This window comes from Ciona robusta, chromosome 14 (genome assembly GCF_009617815.1).
Source record: "Ciona robusta chromosome 14, ASM961781v2".
NCBI lineage: Eukaryota > Metazoa > Chordata > Ascidiacea > Phlebobranchia > Cionidae > Ciona > Ciona robusta.
This window is the reverse complement of record NC_143248.1, coordinates 3,381,791-3,405,335: the sequence shown is the minus strand read 5'-3', so window position 1 is coordinate 3,405,335 and position 23,545 is coordinate 3,381,791. Positions and strand designations below refer to the sequence as shown.

Sequence of the window (23,545 nt, the reverse complement as noted above, 5' to 3'; positions counted from 1 at the left end):
AATTTGAGATATCTTCTTACCTGATTTCCACCACTTTTGGGGTTGATAAATACAAGTATTGGAGTAATGAAAGCTGATTGTTGAGAGGGTGGTCGAACAACAAACGTTCGTTGTTTTAATTCTTTAGAAGACTTCTTCCTCCAATTTCCTGTGGATCCACGCTTCTTTTTAGAGCGGTTGCGTATGGACTTCTGTTTAGTCGAGGCCTGTGAAACAGAGAAAGGGCAATTAAAGCATAATAGAGGGAAATAGTTCATTACTGTGAAATTTTGTAACATAACACTGCTGTTTGTTATGTAATTTCTAGTTCAACAATGCAATAGTCATACACAACTTTGCCTTGTTAAATTTTTTTTACAAAGAAAATTAACATATCGTGCAACAAATACAATCAAGGTCAATTTTCATTTTTTTGAAAATAGAGAAAACTACCTTTACTATCCATGTAGGGGGCACAATGCTTCGGAAAAACATACCAAGACCACAAGGTTCATTGATTTTGTGGATTTGAAAGCAGCTGACTTTATTGTGGAAAGCTTCTTTACACCAAGAACAACTAATTGCAATAATCTGTTCAAACAAATACTTAGGTTTTGACTTGAGTTTACCATGGAAAATTTTTGACATGAGTTTAACTAGCATTACATATAACATACTTCAATCTTACATTACATACAAGTTATGTTTAGGCTACATATTACATTGTTTAGAATAAGCAAAATTTTCAAAGTTTAGAAAAATAAACCTATATTTTTGGGTTTAGTATGTGTAAATTACAAAAGAGTGACTTTGGAAGTTCCATTTATAAATGCCTTGCATAAGTTTATAAATATTTATACGGTTATACCTTTGTATCTCGAAATCCAAATCTCTTGTCAAACGACTGAAAAGAAAACAACTTTGCATTGGTGTCTTATTTTTTATACTTAAATAAACAAAATAGAATTAGAAAGACATAATAAGGTAAAAACCTAAAAAAATAAAATTATGAAACTAACACAACCATTTTAAAACATATAAAATCAAAATTTTCTTTTATAGTTACAATTTTTATAATTTATATAACTGTTCTACTGGTGCTGAAGTTCAACTCAGAACAAGTTTTCAAATACAACTAGAAAATGCTAGTGGCAATTTCACAAACTATCCCAACCTTAGAACATTGTTTACATTTTCCTTCCTGTTTTCTTCTATGCACCCAATGATGGTGAACTGTGAGGTTCTGTATGAAGTTTATAACAGTATTTAGGCATGACACATGTCACGCATGAATATAAAATTTACCACAAAAACTAATGATTAATAAACATAAATGATTAATTGGTAAAGGAAACAAATATTTCTTGCAACAAGTTTTCTGTTTTCTTGGACAAAAAATATGTAATTTAATACAAAGAACTATTGTATAAAATTATTGTGCCAATGTACAATGTGCTTTGCACTTATTACATATCAATATACAATACAAAATTGTAAGTACTTTAGACACCACTGACCCTTCTATTTCCCAAAGGTATAAAATAATACTAGAAAATAAATACACTTGGCAAAGTAGTGTATCTTTACAATAACCACTAATGACAGAAACACGCAATCAAAGCAGGCAGCTGTACCTCAAACATATTGGCAATCAATACCTCATTAACAAGCTAGCACCACTAATCAAATGTATAGCAGAACTTTTTTAACTATACCATCCAGAGTTTCTATGGAGTCCATGTTTATATACATGTTTATATACGGACTCTGATACCATCTAGATGCCAGGACTTTTGCTAAGGTAAATGATGTTTATTGAAAAATATTGTGAAAAATGGTATTAGAGTATAAATGTTGACATTACAACACATTTAAATGGGCATTCTATAATCAAATTAGGCTAAACAAACTGTATTACCTCCCGCATACTTCTAGAAGTGGATTCACGAAACGTAACTTTGCACTGGAACCCAATCTAAGAATAAAACAGCTTTAAGAAAAATTATTAACTTTTATATTGTGTGTCTAAAAGAGCATAAAGCGAACATTAAAAGAGTGAACAGAACCTGTCATTCAGGTTACCTTGTTTATACTGTTATGATATTTATCATATTTGGCGTTGATAGCAGTGACCTTTTAAATATTAAGCAAACATGGGATAAAAATAACGGCCGTAAATGACACGCATTTATAAACCAATTTTGAGTGCCCATTACCCATATTATATACTGTTCGTGCGATAAGAATAGCAGTTTAAATGTCTTGGTTATCAAAGAAAATATATTACAATGAAAAGCCCGTCGATAATGCCGTGTGATAAATACTATATCTTAAGAACGAAATGTTTTATGACGTCAGTACGATCTAGAACGAAGCGTTCTATGACGTCACAAACAGAATTGCGAATTTAAAATGCAATGAAAATTAAAACAAACTGATTGCCTGGTAGTTTGTTAGATAAAAATACATTTTTTTGTCAGCTCCACTATGACTTATCGTTATCGGAGCTCTTATAAGTCATGACTTCGCCAATAATATACCTCGTTAATACAAGTCGTACGCAGGGTAAAATGACGTTTGTAACTTATGTGTCGGAAGAATCGTGTACGGCTGTACGCAATAAACTTTATTTTCTATTCGGGCTACAACGCGTTGTAAATTTCGAACTATTTCCCACATAATAAATCGTTAAAGTGCGTCGACATATAAATTATAACATCCGAGAAACAGTTTTAATTTTAGAATCAATGAAAAACAAACGAAACTAAAATAAACTCGGGTCTTACCCGTTCAAGCAGAGGCATACACTGGTCGTGAACAACTATATGGCACGCGGAGCATTTCTTTCTTGGTCCAGATTTCTAAAAGAAATTAGTCGTTATCAGTTAAATACTTATTAAACTATATGTTGAAAATGTGTCCGCCTTGTGTCAGTGTGTTGCCTCTAGACCAGAGGATACTGCTGGTCCGAGGCTTGACGCTGCACCATTGTGGATGTACGTGTCCTTGCGCTTACCGGCAATCCAATCTATTGTTTCCTTATGGGTCGTCCAAATTATCAGCCATACATGCGGCGTTATGTAAGCAAAATTTAAAACACAATAACATACCAAGCATGTTTGTTCGCCCACGTAGCAGAGGTCGCCAGATGCGTTTGTAGGTGCCCAAATGTGATCGTTAGGTAAAGCGTTTTCCTACAGAATAACCCGATTATACTGTATTCGAAAGATATTATATAGTAGGGTGGGGGAAAATGGGACACCTTTAACACATAATATCCAAATACCCTGATCATGTTTTAAACAATTAACAATGGTCTTTGTTAGTCGTGAGGACAGTTTTTTAATTCTTAGAATGTTCTTTATTTACTACTTAATGAAACGAGAAAAATGAGTTATAGAAGCTGTTCCATCTTTCCCACCTTACTGTATTATTCGTAGCTCGTCACGTTAAATCGCTCATTACGTATAGTAGGGTATGGTGGGGTAAGATGGGACACCTTTACCACGTAAGATCTAAATATCCTGATCGTGTTTTGAATGTTCTTTGTTTACTACCAAATTGGACAAAAAAAAAGAGTGATAAAAAAAGCGGTCCCGTCTTTCCCACCTTAATGTATTATTTGTAGCTAGTCACGTTAAATCGCTCATTACGTATACAATGGGTAAAGGTACATGCAGAACTCGTGTGGCACGTAACAGGCTATACTGGCTGCATGAATTAGTTCCCACATTTATAAGCAAACACGAAATCCATATTTTGAAATGTAGCAGGTTGGGGTATGATAGATCGTATTTTTATTTTATTGCCCCATTTGTAGTAAAACAGAAATATTTACAGAACTAATTAAATGTAACCTCGCGACTTTAACAGAGCGTTTTAATTGTTAAAAACATAACATATAGTAGGGTGGGGGAAGATGGGACACCCATTCATTCTATTTTTCCGTCCAATTTGGTAGTAAACAAAGAAAATTCAAAAACATATAAAACTATGCCTTCACAACTTCCTTTAGACCGTTGTTAATTGTTCAAAACACAATCAGGATATTTAGATGCAATGTGCTAAAGGTGTCCCATCTTCCCCCAATCCACTATATATTATGTGCTTAGTACGGTATCCATCCGTACGGTACAGAACTCACTGTCCAGTCCAGTTCCGCTTTCGGTTCTGTCCTCCGTTGAGCAATTGGGGACATAGCACCGCTAGTTGAGATGACCAACTCGTTCATGTTGTAACCGGCTTTCTGGATGGCTTTTCTACAAAATAAGAAAAAAAAAACGATCAAGCCATTTTTTCGTTTGCATTGACTAAAAACTGTGCCCATTTTTTTGCTTATTCTAGTTTCGGAAAATTCAAGTAAAATCGATTTAATGGGACGTTTCTGGGATGTATTTTTAGTTTATAGTACACTTATATGCGTATGAACGTAGTTCAAAACCTAAGCTCACACTCGTATAACAGCTCATGTACACAATATAGCTTTAGCTTCACGAAAAAAACTGTGTGTTTACAAACTAATGGCTGGCCTACAAAGAAAAGCTAAGTTAAGTGCTTTAGCGCAACGCGACCTATATGAAACTGATTCCTGACAATCCAATCACGACTTTTAAATCGCATCAATATAACAAACTATTAATATAACTTAATATATATACACACGGTCGTAGTAAACCTACCAAACGTATTGAGTTCTACTTTCATACACTTATTAGAAAGCACGCTATATAAATATAGTTAGGCTGCAGATACTCTCCTATGTGTAAACCAATGTTTACATGTATTAGTCATGCTTGTATAAACGGTGACTGTATACATGCGTGGTGGTCATTCTGTTTGTTATGCTTTTGCTTGTTAAAGGTAGAGTAATTGGTCGCTTGTATAAAATGACTAACAATTAATCGACAGTCTCACCACAGCAGAGCAGAAAGGTACAAATACGACATCTTTAGTGTAATCTGGTAGGAGGTACTAACTAGCTTTGGCCTAAATCGCAGGCCCCGGTGTATCTCATGGGACCTTAGCTATACATTAAAAAAGGTGTCTTATATATACTTTATAAAACGATGTGTTATAGCAAACGTACTCCAGACTCTTTCGAATCCGAATTTCAGTCGGAGACAGTCTCTTCCCTTCTTCTTTCTTGTGGGTAAGACAATTCACCAAAGTAGACCAATCTTTCCCATCATGCTTACGTGGAGAACAACACACATCGTTCGTTGCACAGGAGGAAATAGACCCCGTGGTTGGCAAGCGAGTTCTCATTTGAGCAAACAGTGTTCTATATGTAGACGGGAACGTAACGGCGCTCCGGCGACGTTCCAAGCGATTCTTCATTGGCCTCTCCGGGAGCGTAGGGTTACTGCGGCTCCGTTGGTACATTACTTTGCCCGGTAAGTTCTCCGGACGTCGAGAAACTAAACTTTGATTTGTAACGATGTCTCTAGCTTCAGACTCGCATTCTGGGACAGGCATCGGTTCGGTTTCGTTTTCCATTGGTTACTGGATCAAAGTGCTTTCCCTATTGTATCTATCACTGTACAACACCGCGTCACTGTACAGTACCCTTGCGTCATATAACATGTCAAAAGCTAAGCAAAAAAAGCTTTTATATTATCATTATCAAACACAATATACAAAAGAAAGTCAGACTCCTCAAACATAGAGCGAAACTACTCAAATAATCACTAATAAGACTGCTCAAGCTCTGCAACTCTTTCATTCTATTCTTTCATTCTGTTCATTCTGCATTAACCAGTACTGCTGTACTTTAAAAAATGGAGCGTTTTAACCACAGACCAAGCGCGCAGTTAGCTCAGTCGCTACCCGGCATTCTGAACCGGTCAACCGTAGTACAGCGCACATCATGATAAGGACACTGCTCTGATTGTATATTCTTAGGACACATATTGGCAATGCGAAAACAAAATTCTACAACGTGAAAGGCAGGTGGGACCACGTTGGGTGGAACTAACCTGCCTAGAATAATCGATTGAAAAGCAACGAAAAACTAGAGCTGTAAACAGCAAGTATATTTTTCTCTTCGTATATACTGATTATGGTATTGATTACAGAGTGTATAATATTCTACCAATGCAGCGAACTGCTTTTTCTTTACTGTGGTTATTTTAATACCCTTAAAGCACGAGCCACCAAAGCGGTATTTTGCTAAGTTACGGGCAATTGGGTCTAACTGACTCATATAACGTGGTCTTTCACTTTTTAAGATAACTAGAAAAGAGCGAGCGGCTAATTAAAAGGGGTGGCGTGACCTTAACATGTAAAGTTAAAAGACGCAAGATTCTATAGTATACTGATGGAACAGAGTGCTTTAAAACACTGATTTAAAAACGTTGATTCGATTATTTACCCTGCCTAACATAATCGCTGTTACATTATTGTTCTTACATAGGTTGGCTTTAAGAGTTTATCACATAGGCTTATTTTTCAACTTGCCTACAATAACTTCTGTCGTATTGTTAATCCTACATACGTGACATTAACAAATGGGCTAAACTAAACCTGCGGAAACGTATACTGCGCAAAGCGAGGCACACACTGCTAACTGGTGAGTCGCACATGCAGTACGCTTTATGTACAAAACGCAAAGACACATCACGTGCGTGGAGAGCGAGCAAAATTCAAGAAAAACTTTAAAAACTTTTCTTCACATGGTTCACATGCTACGTCATACGCTCTGTGACGTAACATAAAAAGTATTTTGCAGACGAGAAATAACTGTGACGTCTATAACTAACGCTGCACGTGCCGCTTATAATTGACTGCGTAATCTTTACCACGTTGATCTTTACGAATGACTTGTTTTCATTGCGACTATTGATGCTACAATGTTACCTATTATCTCAAAACAAAACGTATATATAAAGCAACCTGGTAAACAGCCTACTCATTACGATAAATTTGTGGCTTTATATTTATAGTCAAGCAAGATAAACTAGTTATAGTTAAAACAGGTTCCACAGGACTGCTAACGACTATGTAAAATACTACAAGGCTAACACGGCTGTTTATTACAGGATATAGAATGATACTGTGGAGTAAGATTGATGCAACAATTAACGCCGTTTTTTTTAGTCGTGGGGATGCAATTCTGTAAATATTCTTTGTTTACTACCTAAGGGTACGATAAAAGATAATGAAAACTGAATCATCTTTGCGCAACTTACTATATACTACCATTGACACGGTAAACAGCTGTATAGTAGAAGCGATCACTGTTGTGTATATGTGATAACCAGTTACTGTCATCACGAAAGTCAACACACTGGATGCTATAATAACGCAACAGCCCGTAAAACGTAGAAGCAAAACAACTACGAAACGGATTACTCTGTAATTCGCGCCTGCGGGAGCATATATGGTAATTTGACCTAAAATTGTTACACTATATAGCGGATTGAACATTGCCGGGTGGGAATCTATTTAAACTGGCCTAAATTTCACTGAAAGATGCATATTATCCTCTTACTGAAAACAAAGTGAATAAAATCCCACTTAGAAACGCCTAATATCTGAATAAAGGTGTCCAAATTCACACTGCAACCATATCTTTACTTGAATATTTCAAGTAAACGTGAACTTAAAACACGCGAATAAACCTTTCTGTGGAGACTTTCTGCTTTACTTTCATTTGTTCCTATAAGCTGCTTATGATAAAATCAACGTGAAATCGACAGGAAGTTCGCATGTTGTTATAGTAGTGGCATTCTGAACGCTGCAACCATAAAGAATTCAAGCATAAACGCTAAGCTTTAGGTGGTTGTAACTTTAAACTGAGCAAGCTATTGCACACTTATACATGCTTTTCTCCGTACAGTACAAACAGTAAACAGGTACACGATTTACAGCGAATGTAAACTATTTAAATACAGATGTTAATGGTTTGTACGTTCTATTCAACATGGTTACGCGCTCGTTTTTTTACACTACATATGTCACTTATTCTTGTGTCTTTTAATTTAATGACAGTCGACTACATTTTTGCAGTTTTCTTAAACTAAAGTTTAACGAATATAGCAGTAGCTACATTATAAAGAACTCTAGATTCTGAAGCTGTATTCATAACATACACTCTCTGCGTTTTTAGGTTTTACAAATCCCGAAGTGACCTTTTCTTGAGCCCTCTTTATCGGCGTAATGGTCTTTGTTATTATAAGACGGTATTCGATATTTGTGGCTGAAAACCAGGGGGCTCTCGCCTACAGAAAATCGATATATACGACCGCGCCTACTAGATAGAGGTAATAATACAAACCGATTATGCTGTACACTGTAAATTTAACCGATCTCTCTGTATATTCGAACGCCTAGTTAACATATGTTTGATATATGCGCATATAAATAGCCCACCAAAACAATAGCATACTCACTCGCACCAATTAAGCGTAAAAAGGGCTTATGATAACAAACGCGTGATTACAAACACGATCAAAATATGTTGGTGAAATGTAATGATTCACAGCTATCGTGGAAGCTAACATGCATTAATGTTAGTCTGTAACTTTAAAAGTAAATATACGTTGGTATTATTAACAATTATTTAATAAAAGTGATGCTACGTAAATCTGGACATATTTTAGTACTATGAATATCTTTGGTACACCGTTACTTAGATTTTTGGTTGCTGCGTATGCCGTATTTATTTGAACTTGGTGTAATAACGGCTGACTCATATATTAGCAATGTTTATATATAGTAGGTTGGGGGAAGATGGGGCCCCTTTAGCACATAATATCCAAACAAATAACCTCATCGTGTTTTAAACAATTAACAATGGTCTACGGGGGTCGTGGGGATATGGTTTTATAATTCTTTGAACGTTCTTGGTTGACTACCAATTGGGATTAGTAAAGAGAGGAAAAATGTGTCCAATCACCTCCACCCTACTATATTTAAAATTCAAATATTTTAAAAAAAAGGTGTATATACTTGAACTGCCTTAGCTGGCTCACCAATTAAAAATTGTAGTAAAAACGGTTAAAATGCAAAGAGCATGTTTTTTTTTATCAAAATTTGAACCCAGAAACTCAAGATGTGATTTTCTTTTTTTATTCAGTTTAATTATTTTTTGAATTGTAACAGACCACTTTGCGTGGGCGGATTAACCTCGCATTTATAACTACAAGTGGCTGTGTAAGGAGACTGAGGCTGTCAATACACAAGTAGGCATCTGGAAAGTATTCCAATTTTCTGGAAATATATTTTATATCTACATGACATTCCTTCTACGTCAAACGGAAATGAATTACAAACAAATATAAAAAGTTACAGTAGATTGGAGTAAGACGTTTATGTTTTTATTCGATTTCAGCGACCCATTTGGTAGTAAATAAAGAATAGTTACATAACTATGTAACCATATCCTTCCGATTCTAAAACAACCTTGTTAGTTGTAAAAAAAACACGATAAGGAATATTCTGCTCCAACGGTATCCATCTTACCACACCGCACTATATATAGTAGGGTGGGGGGAGATGGGACACCTTTAACACATAATATCCTGAACGTGTTTTAAACAATTAACAACGGTCTACGGAAGTCGTGAGGATATAGTTTTATAATTCTTTGAATTTTCTTTGTTTAATACTAAATGGGACGAGAAAATAGAGTTATAATTTGTCCCATCTTCCCACACCCTACTGTATATATTTTTGGTGAATATTTAATTATTGCACTTTCGTTTATAGTGAAATAACATCAGTTTTGTTTGATAACATTTTGGCAGTGTCTTTCTAGTAAGAGCATTAATAATACGCGGATATGGATAAATAATTCAAAACTGACGTAATGGATTCGTTGGCGTGACTGCAGTTTAAATCGTTTTAAGTGTCAAGTACGAGACATGCATTGGCACATAATACTTGGATTGATTTTCCGTTTTGAACGTTAAACTGGCTCTCATATTGCGTTGTGCATTTAAGTGCATACAGAACTATACGCGTGGTAGAAATCACTACTGTGTCTGTTTTGCGTTAAGTCTGCTAAATTTTTCTAATAATTTCTGACAATGTTTTTTACCGTATTAGCTTTCTGATTTGCTAGTATTATTTTACATTTGGTGCAGTTTTACGTTTTGTAACTTGATTGTTGAGTACACTACACACGTACACAGAGCACTGCGGGTGGTATAAGTCACTTCATCAGCTGTCCGCTGATCAGGATAACATTTCTGACAGTAAAACCTTGCATAATCTGATTCGCCTGCAATGGACAACATAGGCTCCACTATAAGAGGTTTATTCAAATGCTAACTAACATTCTTAAACTGTAAGGGAATTACTATTATATAAACTACTACAGCACAAAATATTTCGGAGAACGTAAAATGTGCACGCGGGTAAAACATATATATCTAGCGTTCTTTCTCATCAAACGCTTAAATGCAAAAACCGTCAAGACAAAGCGAGTTACTTCCTACGCTGGCTGTAGTTAACACAACAACATAGCCACAGCACGAGTTAATCAATTATCCATTTGAAGAGCCACTTCCGCGACATAGTAAAGAAAAAAACCTGTGTAAGTATCGCGCGTACTACTATCTCCGATGAAACAGCTACAACGTTTCAAGATGTTAACTTCTGCCTAGCGTTTACAACTGATCACGGACTCGGGTGCTTTTCATAATTTGGCTTGTTATTGAATCGTGTTGCTGATCATGCTTATAAAGATAGCCAGGTCATGTGACTTCCCCTTATGACGTATTTTGCCTTGCGTTCCAGAGTTTCATAAGAATCAACAACAGCTCCGCAGCGACGCGTTGCGGTCAATAAAATACTGCTTGAAACCGCTTAAGGGAGCACTGGAGCTTAAAAAACAAACATCATTCGTTGGTAACAGTTTAACATTAGAAACCTAAATTGAATAAGAATCTTACATTCTAGAACTGAAAAATAAATCCACATACATTGCATATCTTCGTAAGTTATATCATGTGTGCAGAAGATTGCTTAAAATTTAATTAAACAATGGACAAAATTTCGAAGGCTGTATATATATATAGTAGGGTAGGTGAAGTCGGGACACTTTCTCATTCTATTTTATCCTTATATTTGGTAGCAAATAAGGAACATTCGAAGAACTATAAAAGACTTTGGTTAATTCTCAAAACACGATCAGGACATTTGGGTATTATGGTATCCTATCTTATCCCACAGTGCAAGATGGATGTTTTAAAATTTGGAAGATGGATGTTTTAAAAAAAAAATAAATGAATGAATGAAAATTTATAAGACGTTTTGTCCTGTAACTTTATTATAAAGGCCCTGGCGCCAGTACGATATTAGAAAACATATTAAACGCTCTGAAAGTGGATGACTTGACGATCCAATAATTAAATATACGTCGTTAACCGCAGCAGTCAGATTCTACCAAGCATTCATTAAAGCAAAGAAAGCACAGAATCAACAGTCGGGCCAATTCTCCGCTACGTAATTAATGGTGGCAGTAAGCGGTTTATACGAACATGGATATTACATTAGCCCGCTGCTGCGGTCGATGAAATATGATCGAAATATCGTCTGCAATATAAACGCGAAACAAAACACCTGCAAGACGTCAGCGGTAATTATTCTTTGTTTAGGCCAGGTGCAAATATATTGTTTTTACCTTTTAGATTAGGCTCGTACTTCTTAACCATGATCTACTGTAGGCGATTTTTCCCTAGAAAGAATTGACCATGCCCTACTATAGACTATTTTTCCAAGCCGCAATCGACCATAACCTACTGTAGGCGATTTTTCCCTATAGAAAAAATCGACCATGCCCTACTGTAGGCTATTTTTCCAAGCCAAAATCGACCATGCCCTACTATGGGCGATTTTACCCAACCACAAGCAACGTTAATGGAATTTGAAGTAAAATTATGATAAATTTCTTCCGGAAAATCTGCGTTATTCGCATAATGGGCAAGCTGCCAAGCTAATCTTGTACAAAATTGACTTATGCGAAGCGAAAAATGAGTTTACTAGCGCAGCGAAAATGTGACAGTTAATACAATATGTACGGATATTTGTGACACGCGTGATAACCCATTAGTGACAGACGAAATGGATTAATAATAGCTACAGTGCTGAGATTAAACATTTCCAAAACTAACATCTCAAACAAGTGTTTACACATCTTAAACATACAGTTAATATACGCCATTGGTGATATGCGATTTTAATCGACCAATTTGAACGCTTTTATAATCGAACTAATGGAACAATGTCACACAATCTTGGTTATTATTTAAAACGAGCGTTAGCAGAAGTGTATACGTTCTATTAACAAACACTTGACACGTGATATTATAGTAGGATGGAGGAAGACGGGATATCTTTAGCATATAATATTCAGATATCCTGATCGAGTTTTAAACAATCAACAACGGTCTATATGGGAGTCGTGAGGGTATGATTTTCTAATTCTTTGAATGTTCTTTGTTGACTACCAAATGAACGAGAAAATAGAATGAAAAGGTGTCCCATCTTTCCCCAACCTATTTATATAAAAACGCTGTGCAAGTAATTTGTCTTATTTAGATCAAAACGAACTTTGGCACTCATCCACTAACAGACAGTCATTTATTATTTAAAAAAATGGGAATTGCTTTTGGGGGTTGAATGCTTAGATGCTTCATGAGCCATTAAGAACTAACTGTTGTTGTTGCGACCGTTGTTGATTATTATTGACGTTTTAAAATGAGCCAATTTAAAACTTAATTGCGGGTTATTTGTTTTCACTTGGTTACAATTAGATATTCGCTGCGCATATGCTAAATATAGTAGGTAAAAGTAAGTTGGAACATATTTTCATTCTGTTTTAATTATTGGTAGTGAACAAAAAAATGTTTACAGAATTACATAACAGCATTCCAAACTTAAATAGCGTTATTAATTGTTAAAAACACGATTAGGAAACATGCGATATAACGGTATGCCCATCTTACCCCACAGTATTATGCAACTTAGAACACCAATTTTTGAGCTCAAAATTTTTTAATTGTAACCAAGTGAAAATAAACATCCAACTAAAATGTAATGGTTTTGATTGTATAATGCAAAGTTATAAGCGAATCCAAACCATTATTTAGAACAGCTTAAATATCTTTTAAGTCAAACTGAATGTAGAATATTAACTTGTGTTGTAAGATGATAAAATAAGGATTTCAATTAATAATACCCATGTAGTAAAGCGGCATGTTTCATCTATGTATGAGTGTCGGAATATTTGACAATCGCTCGTAAACGATAGATTATTAAAGACAACTCTGTTTGGCTTTGGCACACATAGAACTTTTTACTTTTTTCTCTTTCTCTCTGTTAAGCTATTAGTAAGATTAGACAGAAATGGTGACGTTTATTTTAGTAGAACTAGCGATTTTCTTTGAAAAATCGATGCTATCGGAATTTTCCGGTCACTGGATACCAAATCTCGACAGTCGAGACTGAAATTCAATACCATACGTGATTAATGTGCGATGGTAAATGAAAACCTGCTAGTAACTTTGACATACAATCGTTTTTTTAAATCTCTGTCTTCCCAAGGATTTGAGTTACTAAAATTTAGTGTTATTGTACTGTAGGGCAATGGGTATTCTATACCATAAGCACTTTATTTCAATATAGTAAAGTGGGGGAAGATGGGACACCTTTAACACATAATATCCAAATAGCCTGATCGTGTTTTAAACAATTAACAACGATCTGTGGAAGTCGTGAAGATACGGTTTTATAATTCATTGAATGTTCTTTGTTTACTACCAAATGAAAATGGGAAAACTAAACGAAAAGGTGTCATATCTTCCCCCACCCTACTATATTTCCTTTAAATTACAAGTTGGGACACATATTAGTATACAGCGAGTGTACGACAGAAATAGATTACATCGTGTGTGTAACATCATACATATGGTATTTCGTACTCTCCTATTTCGGATCAAGATATTAGTTTAGCAGTGACGTTGGTTTCGGTGTGAATAACTAAGGAAATACATCATCACAGGATGAAAGTGAAAATAACATTTCTTATACGCTATTTCATGGCGAGACAAAGAAATTGTATAAATAAAGTACTATGAGCTAAGATAGAAACCGTTTGCATATAATATCCCGTATTTTTTAATTTAACAATTAACGTTGTATTTTAAAGTCGCTAGGATACGGTTTTATGGTTTTGTTTTGTAAATATGCTTCGTTAAATACCAAATGCGTCGATAAAGGCGAGTGAAACATTGGCCATCTTACCCCAACCTACTATACCTTCAGTTCGGTTTTAGACCATATAACTTTAGACTGAAAGCAATGCGTTTTTAAAGAACGTTTCCCTGTGGTAGCTTCAATTCCGTTTTGGTGGACTGTACTAATATATATGTCGTATGGTGTAAACAAACATTAGCATGTTGTTTTATCGTGTGTAAATGACGTAGCTACTGTGTATTGCATTGCAAGCGGGAACGACAACATAAACGTAGATATTGTTTCGAACTGACTACATAGAAAAGGCACAATGGTTCGTGACATTTAGAACTTAATAAAATGCGGTGTGTAGGTCTATACATTGATGTATGGTAGGGTGGGGTAAGACGGGACACCTTGAGCACATAATATCCAAATATTCTGACCGTGTTTTAAACAATTAACAACAATCCGTGGTAGTCGTGAGGATATGGTTTTAAAATTCTTTGTTTACTACCAAAAGATACGAGAAAATAATTAGGTGTCCCACCTTTCTCCACCCTACTATATATATACTCAGCTACAGCATAGTTGCTACTGCACAGCAATTTCCTTTACACGATTTGCTTAAAATAAACGACATGAAACTAAACGTTGGTGCTTTAATATAGCCGTCCTATTCACTGAAACATCCTGTGTGTGTGCTTGTGCCTTAATTCTGATCTGAAGCCAGTATATGATTCACTATCTTACTCTTTAGTGTAAACCATCACAAGTACTTACCGTTTCGTTGTTTTAAGATGCGGCATGGTCGTTTGATTATATCCGTTTCAAGACCACCACAATATATTGCCCGACTTGCAAAACAGTTAACTTATATTATTACCATCTATAGTTTATACCTATACGCGTATGGCTATACAAAAGATAACATGGGTTCCTGAAGCCAATATGTAAATTAAACGTTTCTACTAAACCAGGTACAATGTACAGGTAGAAGTTCCTGTATAACTGTTTTTATAACTTCCATATTTACTCTATAAACATTTAAAAGTAAAAAGCAAACTCGCTGGTAAGTTATAGTAACAACAGTAGGTAATATATGGTATAGCCTTTCTCATCTCTCGTTAGTTACTGTGTTCTCTGACTAACTACGCTATGATGCGTACGCTTCTAACACAGTTATTCATGGAAACATTAGGCCTAAACGTAATACGAATGAAATTAGAATAGGTGAACAACCAGGGCTTACTATATGGTCACGGTAGACGGTAGCCCTTTGATCATTGTGGATTAGGATGTATATATATAAAGAAGCGGTTTCGGATAGGGTAATACGTTACATAGTCATATAGGAATATAATACTGGTACATTTCTGTTCACAGGAGATATAATATGATAAGAACGATATGTAGGGTTATGGGTGACATTCTGTTCAGAAACAGTATACATTATTCAGGCGTTATTTGAATCGTGCACGATACATATATATATATAGTAGGGTGGGGGAAGATGGGACACCTTTAGCACATAATAACCAGATATCCTGATCGTGTTTTAAACAATTAACAACGGTCTATGAGAGTCACAAGGACATACATATTTCTTTGAATGTTCTTGGTTTACTACTAAATGGGATGAGAAAATAGAGTTAAAAAGTGTCCCATCTTCCCCCATCCTACAGTATACTTTAGGAATGCGCGTGAAACTACTTTATAAAATTATTTATAGTAGAGGGGGAAGATGGGAGACTCATTTATTTTATTTTCTCGTACCATTTCGCCGTAAAAGAAAGAACATTTAAAGAATTATAAAACCGTATCCCCAAGACTTTTCTAGACCATTGTTAATTGTTTAAAACACGGTCAGGGTATTTGGATAAAACGTGCTTAATGCGCCCCATCTTGCCCCACAATACTAGCCTACACGTGTTTTTATAAAAACGGTATTAGAATAACAGCTTTATATTTTTTATCTATAGCAGGTTGGGGCAAAATGGTCCGTGCCTTTACTTTTTTATCGTCCGATTTTGTAAACAAAAAACATTTACAGAATTATATAACCGTACCCTCAACGCCTCTGAAAGAGCGTAGTTAACTGTTCAAAAACGATCAAAAAATAGGATTGATAAAGGGATTCCGCTGTAACCCACAGTACTATCTACAAACATATTTGCAATGAGACTTACTAATGAACATGTATAGTAGGATGGGGGAAGATGGGACAACTTTTCATTCTATTTCCCATACATTTTGGTAGTAAACAAAGAACATTTAAAGAATTATAAAACCTTGTCGTCGCGACTTTCACAAACCATTGTTATTTGTTTAAAACACGACCAGGATATTTATATATTTTGTGCTAAAGGTGTCCCATCTTCCCCCACCCCACTATATAGCTTCGTAGTAAACACTTAGTCGTTTTATTTCACGCGAACATCCGCCTTAACAGCCTCTAAATCTGCTATGTTATATTCACACTAATCTAAAGTAACGCAACACTCCTGCCAAACCAAATATGCGTGTTGGTTTTAACTCGGTGCTGCCGGGGGCTAATCGTATCTTCCATTGACGTATATCGGATATTATGATGTGCTTACATATGACTTTGTTAAGCCTCTCGGTTTATCTCACCTCAAATTTGCACAACTTCAACACTTTCTCTTTAAGCACTTTATTTCCTTCACACTGCTTTTTACAATGAGCGTAGATATAAAGTAGTTGGGGTAAGGTCATTTTTTCATTTTCTTTTACCATCACATTTAGTAGTAAACAAAAAATATTTGCAAAATTATAAACTATATTTTCACAAAATAGGATTAAAATATATTGGATATTCTGCGCTAACTGCATTTATCTTAACCAAGAATACCATATAACATGTACATTTTTATTCTGAAAAGTTTCTAACGCTTCTGGGTTTGAACATTAAACTACGTATCCATACCTGGACAAATGGGCGTATTTCGCTGTCCCATTATAAACCACTTATGCAAAGCTGTCGAATTTCAAACAAAATTGAACGAAAAGTATAATTTATTTATAAAGGTGTTTTACAGCATAGTCTATTCTCACTGTAACAGCATAGTCACCGAGCCAAAGGCGGTATAACCTACGTCTGCGCAAATTGTAAGTGTAGAATTAAGGAAACTGCTTATTAAACGAAGCACTAACTATAGCAACTATACCTCTGCAACGGAAAACGTATGATGTACGTCCCCGCTTGCACTGTATCACTGTAGCCAGTCTGACATGATCATATTTATCTTTTTGTCATAGGTATGCGCATGTTTTGCAACGTGCTAAAAAGATGGTCTCAGTTTCTTGCACACCGTACCTTACTAGACTGTCTGAATCTCAAAAATATTTTTACATCTGACAAGTTCGTTTTTATGCATATATGTTAACACGCCACAAACTGCAAGAACATATAGTACCGTGGGGTAAGATGGGACAATTTTAGTACATAATATCCTGATATCCTGGTCGTGTTTTAAACAATTAACAAAGGTCCATGAGAATCGTGAGCATAAAGTTTTATAATTCTTTAAATGTTCGTTGTTTACTACTAAATGGGACAAGAAAATAAAATGAAAAGGTGTCCCATCTTTCCTCATCATACTATATATGAATTAAACAACAGACAAACGTAGCTCGCTTCCTGTTATATTTACACACGATAGCTCGTCTCCACTTGGCTTCAAACTATTCTTCACTCACCCAAAACCCAAACCGTATCTGTGGTTAAGTAAGCGTGCAGGCACTCCACTATAAGAACCTTACAATTTACCTAAAAAACAACAAAGAAAACAGAAGAAATTTGCGGTCAAACATTTGACCTTATATCAGAAATCACTGCCCACGTTTCTAATACAGAGACTGTTTGAAATACATTTTGACAGCATTACGGTATTCTGGTATGGTTATACAGTAATTGAATTCAAATGTATGCACATTATGTGGTTTATAAATTAACAAACTGTTTTGATATTCTAATTAATTAAAATCAACCTTCTATGACTGGCAAGTAATAGATTTATATCACGTCTGATACTGGTATGATATTATCTAAATACTAGAATAAAAAAATAAGTTAACTATATTTTTCTAACATAAACCAAACATTTTGCTGGACAGCAAAATTATATTGGTTTGTTTTTTCTGTGAAAATGGATTTATATTGTGTGTCTATAAATGTAAATTTGCCCAACAACTGTTATTTTTATGGGTATTTAGATAGCAATAACATAACACAATTTAGATAATTATAATACTAATGGTGTGCCGCATAAAAAATGCATTAAATTCTGCTAAATTTCATAGACATTTAAATAAGAGACTGATGATGCCATTATGGGCAAAACATATCAAACATAAAACAGTTCATTGGATTTGGATTTTGGCAGTTATATATTTGGTAGCACATAAGCCACATAAATATATGGTTTATACAAACAAACACTAACATTGCATCGAAACAAAGCAACCAAAGTCACCTGTATGAAAGTCTGTGACTTGAAACCCTTCTTTTGTTATGGATATTATTTTCCATCAAGATATATTCAGCTGGTAACCTGATATCACAATCTGTAGAAATTAAAATGAAATTAAGTGTAACAGTATATTTTTTTAAGGAAGTATTTTTAGGTTTAAATAGGCTAATTTTTGGATTCAATGGCCGCGCTTTCTAAATGAAGCTCTCTCCAACACTTTTTACCCATAGCGTGTTTTAACAAATATACTTTTGTTTTTTTCTTTTTTAAACAGGGGGGAACGACTGTGGCTTTTCTCATGATTTCCTTCTTTTCGTTGTTTTAATACCATATTTTAAGGCCTACGCTATTGTTTACAAAAAGCTAAATAACAACTGTTGTTTTGTCACTATAGCCTATCTTTTTGTTTAAAATATTTCTAAATCTTCGCTACAGTAATCGAACAGACAAATAAATATTCCTATATTATTATAACTAAAAACTATACTACGTATGTTATGCTGTAACTATGGCACATAATAGACTGCTTAACAGGTGTTTCCATTTAAAAACAGTTATACCAACTAATCCACAGTAACTACTAATTTAGGGATTTAGAAGATCTGTTCACTTCATTATAAGATGATAAACACAGTTAAGTTTTCTGTCTTGTCATTCTTGATGCGGTAATATAAAATTTAATGTCTTTTTAACAGTTTGGTTGCCTTGTGTTGTGTATTTATATTAAATTTTATACATACAGACAAAGAGCATCACATGTTTTATTATATTTTTTGAACAGTTTATTACCAAAATTTTATTATATATAAATATATACATATATAGTTATAAATGGTTTAAACCCAAATAATGCCTTTTCCTAGAATACCGTCATTTATAACATTATTCTGTGATTTAGTGTGCATGAATATGATATTAATTGTATTACAAATGTAGGGTGAATGTTAAGTGGTATCTCATTATTAAATATTGATCCTAAAATTTGTGCTAGGTAATTATATTACAGTATCATCAGTACTGCATTTTCAATTAATCAATACTTATTTGGAAAATTAGTAAACTGTTTGTTTTAATAGTCATTGTAATAAAATCTGAACTAAAATTAAAAGGATTGTGAGGAAATAATTGTTAAGTACAAAGCAAAACATATGATAAGCTGTAGACTGAAAGCCTTGCCCAACCATGCGGAAAGTAAAATGTTTGCAGAAGTGCGGTTTAATTTCAAGCCATACACTTTCATTTTGAAACAAAAACCAGAACATACTGCTTCTGCCATCAGGCATAATATATATCATACCCTGATAAAGTCTTGTCGTATGGCACACAAAGTGCTTGTATAATATTTATAAAATTAACAAATTAATACAGAAGGAGCCAGTTTATATATATATATATATTTATTAAAGACATAAAAAAAAGATAAATTTACCAATTTCAGCAGAAACTTGCTTGGACATCTCTCCCCCACAGTTACCGATACTTTCCCAACTCTCAGTGCTTCCTCGCTTAGATCTAGCTGCACCAGAGTGGGTACAACTGGCCTCTGAAAAAAAAGAGCACCAGCACATTTATAAGCGTCGTTTCAGCAGCTATCAACTCAGAAAATGTTAAACCAAAACAGTTGCATCATCAGTATTGAAATACAGTAAATAAAGTTCACAGTGACTTCATTAAAGCGATATACAGGAAAGAGAAAAAAATTGATTTGCTTTTATATGACGCCAAAGTTTTTCTTTTATCTTGCATTACTATTACCGCATTACTAAATAATTTATGTTGCTTTATATTTCTAACTAATTTTTTTCCCAATGATCTCTAAAATATTTGGGAAATTAAGGTAATTTGTAAAGTAATCTATTTTAAAATAACTACTATTACATAGACCAGGTTAGTTTTCCCACGGGCAATTGGCAGAATGTCTGACTATTATAAATAAATAATGCTCAAATGACTGAAAATGTCAGTCTGCTATGAAAAATTACCTGTGTTACAAAATTATTCCAATAAAAAACTTCATATTAAAACAAAACAGTTTTCTACTACGCACAAGTCATTATAAATCTTGAACTTATAGTATACATACCAAACTTTCTTTGTAAATTTAAACATTCATTTCAATTCATAAAACTAAAGTTCTTCTGGCCTTTAGTCACAAATAAATTCTTATTATGGAGCTTTGATTCATACAAGGACAATGAGGAAACAAACGTATTGTGAATCATAAATACAACACGTAAGTACAACCAAAATATCTCAACCACTATATTAGATAAACCATCTTGTCAGTTTTTGATACCCAATTTAACCAGGAAAATACAGTTTAAGCTACCACACATAGACTACTATATTAAGAAATATACATTACATATTCTAACGAATTGTTTTAAAAACTGTAATACACTATGGGACGAGAAATTTAGGCCCGAGTTAGCCCAAACCTGGTTTAAAGCTTTTTTTGTAATTTGTGTACAATTAGATTCCTTACCATTAGGTGTTAATAATGCTTCATTTTCACTTGTTAAGCGTTTGTAATGTTTTCTTCCATTACCAATCCCATTGTTGTTTATGTTGTAAGTTTGCCCAGTACTTTGTACCAACGGTATGCTTGATTTACGCTGTGTGTGTTTTTCAAGGTTGTTTTCACATACTTTAATGGAATCCACGGAATTGGTAGTGAATAAATTCTTTTCCTTTCTTTTCTTTTTGCCAGGCATATTTTTAAGCAGTTAAAACAACACTTAAAGAAAATGGAACATGCACATTTTTAAAATTTCCTTTCCAACTGTAAAAGGCTAAATAAGAAAATAACTTATTATTGTTATTATAGTAAAAATTATAAAAAAAAACTTTTACTGCAATAAATACTACTGTACACTGTATGTATTTAAACATATATATAATGTAGCATGAACCACTAATAATACATTACTGTGCAGTTTAATTAACGGCGTAGCCCTAGCATGCTCATCGTATCAGTATGGATATATATACCAACAGAGAGCGGTTATTTAGACCCGTATAACCTGATCATTGTGTACGTAGCATACCAGAGGTAGAAAACTGCCTATATTACTATACTAACCCGGAAACGCGTGTCGTGACTCAAGTAAAGCCTAGTAAAATGTAGATTTTCGATATATATCACGGATTTCAGGTCCATGCTACGTTGCGACGAAGTTTGTTTACATTTTAACGGGTTACTGAACACATGAGTGACTGCTCAAAACAGCTGTTATCCGCGGAGTGGCGCGTTTTAAAGTAAAAATTGGATCGGGTAAAGAACTAGTTTAATCCTGGTTCATATACTTAACTTCGGGGTAACTCTGTTAAATCAGACACGCAATATTACTATAAATTTGTGTACCAATCGTCCTGATATCCAATCATTTTTCCACGTTATCCTTAAGCCTCTGTTAACAAAAATTAAAATAGCTCTGGCTCTAATATCTGTATCCGTATATACACAACGCTACGCAAATAAAGCGCTAAAACAACACAGTCGCTGTCTGAATGAGAAATGCTCTCCTTAATGTGTTTCTACAAGGTGTTAGCGTGGCTACCGCAGCCTGTTTAGAGGCGAGGGCTTCTCGTGTAATGAATTAGGCTTGTCTCACACAAAGACCATTGCTTTTTAAAAATTAAAAACATATTGTTTTAGTTCAAGCATAACGTAAAAAACGTATATATTTAAATACTCTTACAAAAAACGTAGCCTATCTTGTTTTAAAACATCAGCTACCACATGCAAAAAATACTGACGCATTTTTAAGTACAGTGTGTTCCAACAGCTCAGTGGAAATCAATAGTTCATACTTGAAACGTCACTGCCCATGTCTGATACGCCAGCTGATACATTCATCTTGTTAAACACGTATGTTTTGCCAACACTCCAAAAATAGTCTGTTTGCTGACCACCCGTTAAGACTCAGCGCTTGACAGATGTCCGCCTAAGAGCTCCGATCCATTCATAATCGCATATGAATCAAATCAGCAGCTTAAAAGATTTCATTGCCTTCTGCCACTACTACATCACTGACGTACTTTGACAGCGTAAATTTGTCTATATTAATTCCTTGAACTATACGCATAAGTTCTAAGAATAAAGCAATCACGTAGGCATATATATAGCTTTTGATTAAGTACTTTTTTGTTTAGCTTAAAAAAGGGCCTATACAAATAAATTGCCTCAATGCCCACGGCTGAACCAAGTTAACTAAATCGCTAGTAAACAGGGCTTATTAAGTTACTTAGCTGACAAAGCTAGTCGTGATTAACAAGAAGCACTATTGTAAAATACAAATCAAACCTAACTACCATATGCTGCATTACATTCCTTGCTGTGTTATATGGTTATAAAAAGTATGAAGGCATTTTTTTTGTTAACAATTCTGTAAGCATATCATGATTAATTCCTGACTAGGTCCGCAAACCTTCATGCCTTTCTTCACTAATGCGACCTGTATTGCTCTACTCGACTATGCCAACATAAACACTTTAGGCAAGGCCTCGAATAAGAACGGGATGCATAAACTACCCGCCTACGCAAAATCCACTGCATTTCTGTACTGTGCAGCGGAAAAGCTATCAGACCACACTGTGGTATCCGCAGCCAACAGCCAAATGTTGCAGCTGAAAACACACTTGTGATATTAAGCGTATTAAATTTTGTAGTGAAACCGCCAAGGCCTGCACTTGTTTCGTATAGTATTGTGGGGAGAAATGGGACACCTTTAGCACATGATATCTAAATATATTAATCGTGTTAACAATTAACAACGGTATATGAGAGTCGTAAGGATATACGGTTTTATAATACTTTAAATGTTTTTGTTTACTACTAAATGGAAGAATATAGAACAAAAAGGTGTCCCATCTTACCCCACCCCGCTATATTT

At 34.7% G+C, this 23,545-nt stretch overlaps 1 protein-coding gene across 3 annotated transcripts in view; it reads right to left on the bottom strand.

Annotated features, from left to right (window-relative positions):
- The window catches only part of LOC149725026 (diacylglycerol kinase zeta-like), a 36,348-nt gene extending 14,872 nt beyond the window's left edge, over nucleotides 1–21,476 (bottom strand). Inside the window, exons 1-11 of one of the 3 annotated variants that reach the window (XM_089893023.1) lie at nucleotides 21,136–21,476; nucleotides 20,080–20,193; nucleotides 18,654–18,744; nucleotides 4,124–4,238; nucleotides 3,090–3,173; nucleotides 2,766–2,840; nucleotides 1,898–1,954; nucleotides 1,154–1,222; nucleotides 848–883; nucleotides 433–570; nucleotides 21–206 (exon numbers count right to left, since the gene is read on the bottom strand). In XM_089893023.1, coding sequence (XP_089749149.1) covers nucleotides 21–206; nucleotides 433–570; nucleotides 848–883; nucleotides 1,154–1,222; nucleotides 1,898–1,954; nucleotides 2,766–2,840; nucleotides 3,090–3,173; nucleotides 4,124–4,238; nucleotides 18,654–18,744; nucleotides 20,080–20,193; nucleotides 21,136–21,364 — 1,194 coding nt within the window. In that variant the 5' untranslated portion in view covers nucleotides 21,365–21,476. Of the gene's footprint in view, nucleotides 1–20; nucleotides 207–432; nucleotides 571–847; nucleotides 884–1,153; nucleotides 1,223–1,897; nucleotides 1,955–2,765; nucleotides 2,841–3,089; nucleotides 3,174–4,123; nucleotides 4,239–5,065; nucleotides 5,680–14,940; nucleotides 15,176–18,653; nucleotides 18,745–20,079; nucleotides 20,194–21,135 lie in introns of those variants that run through there. The other 2 variants (XM_089893025.1, XM_089893024.1) reach the window with 2 other exon arrangements.
- Between the last annotated feature and the right edge of the window lie 2,069 nt (nucleotides 21,477–23,545).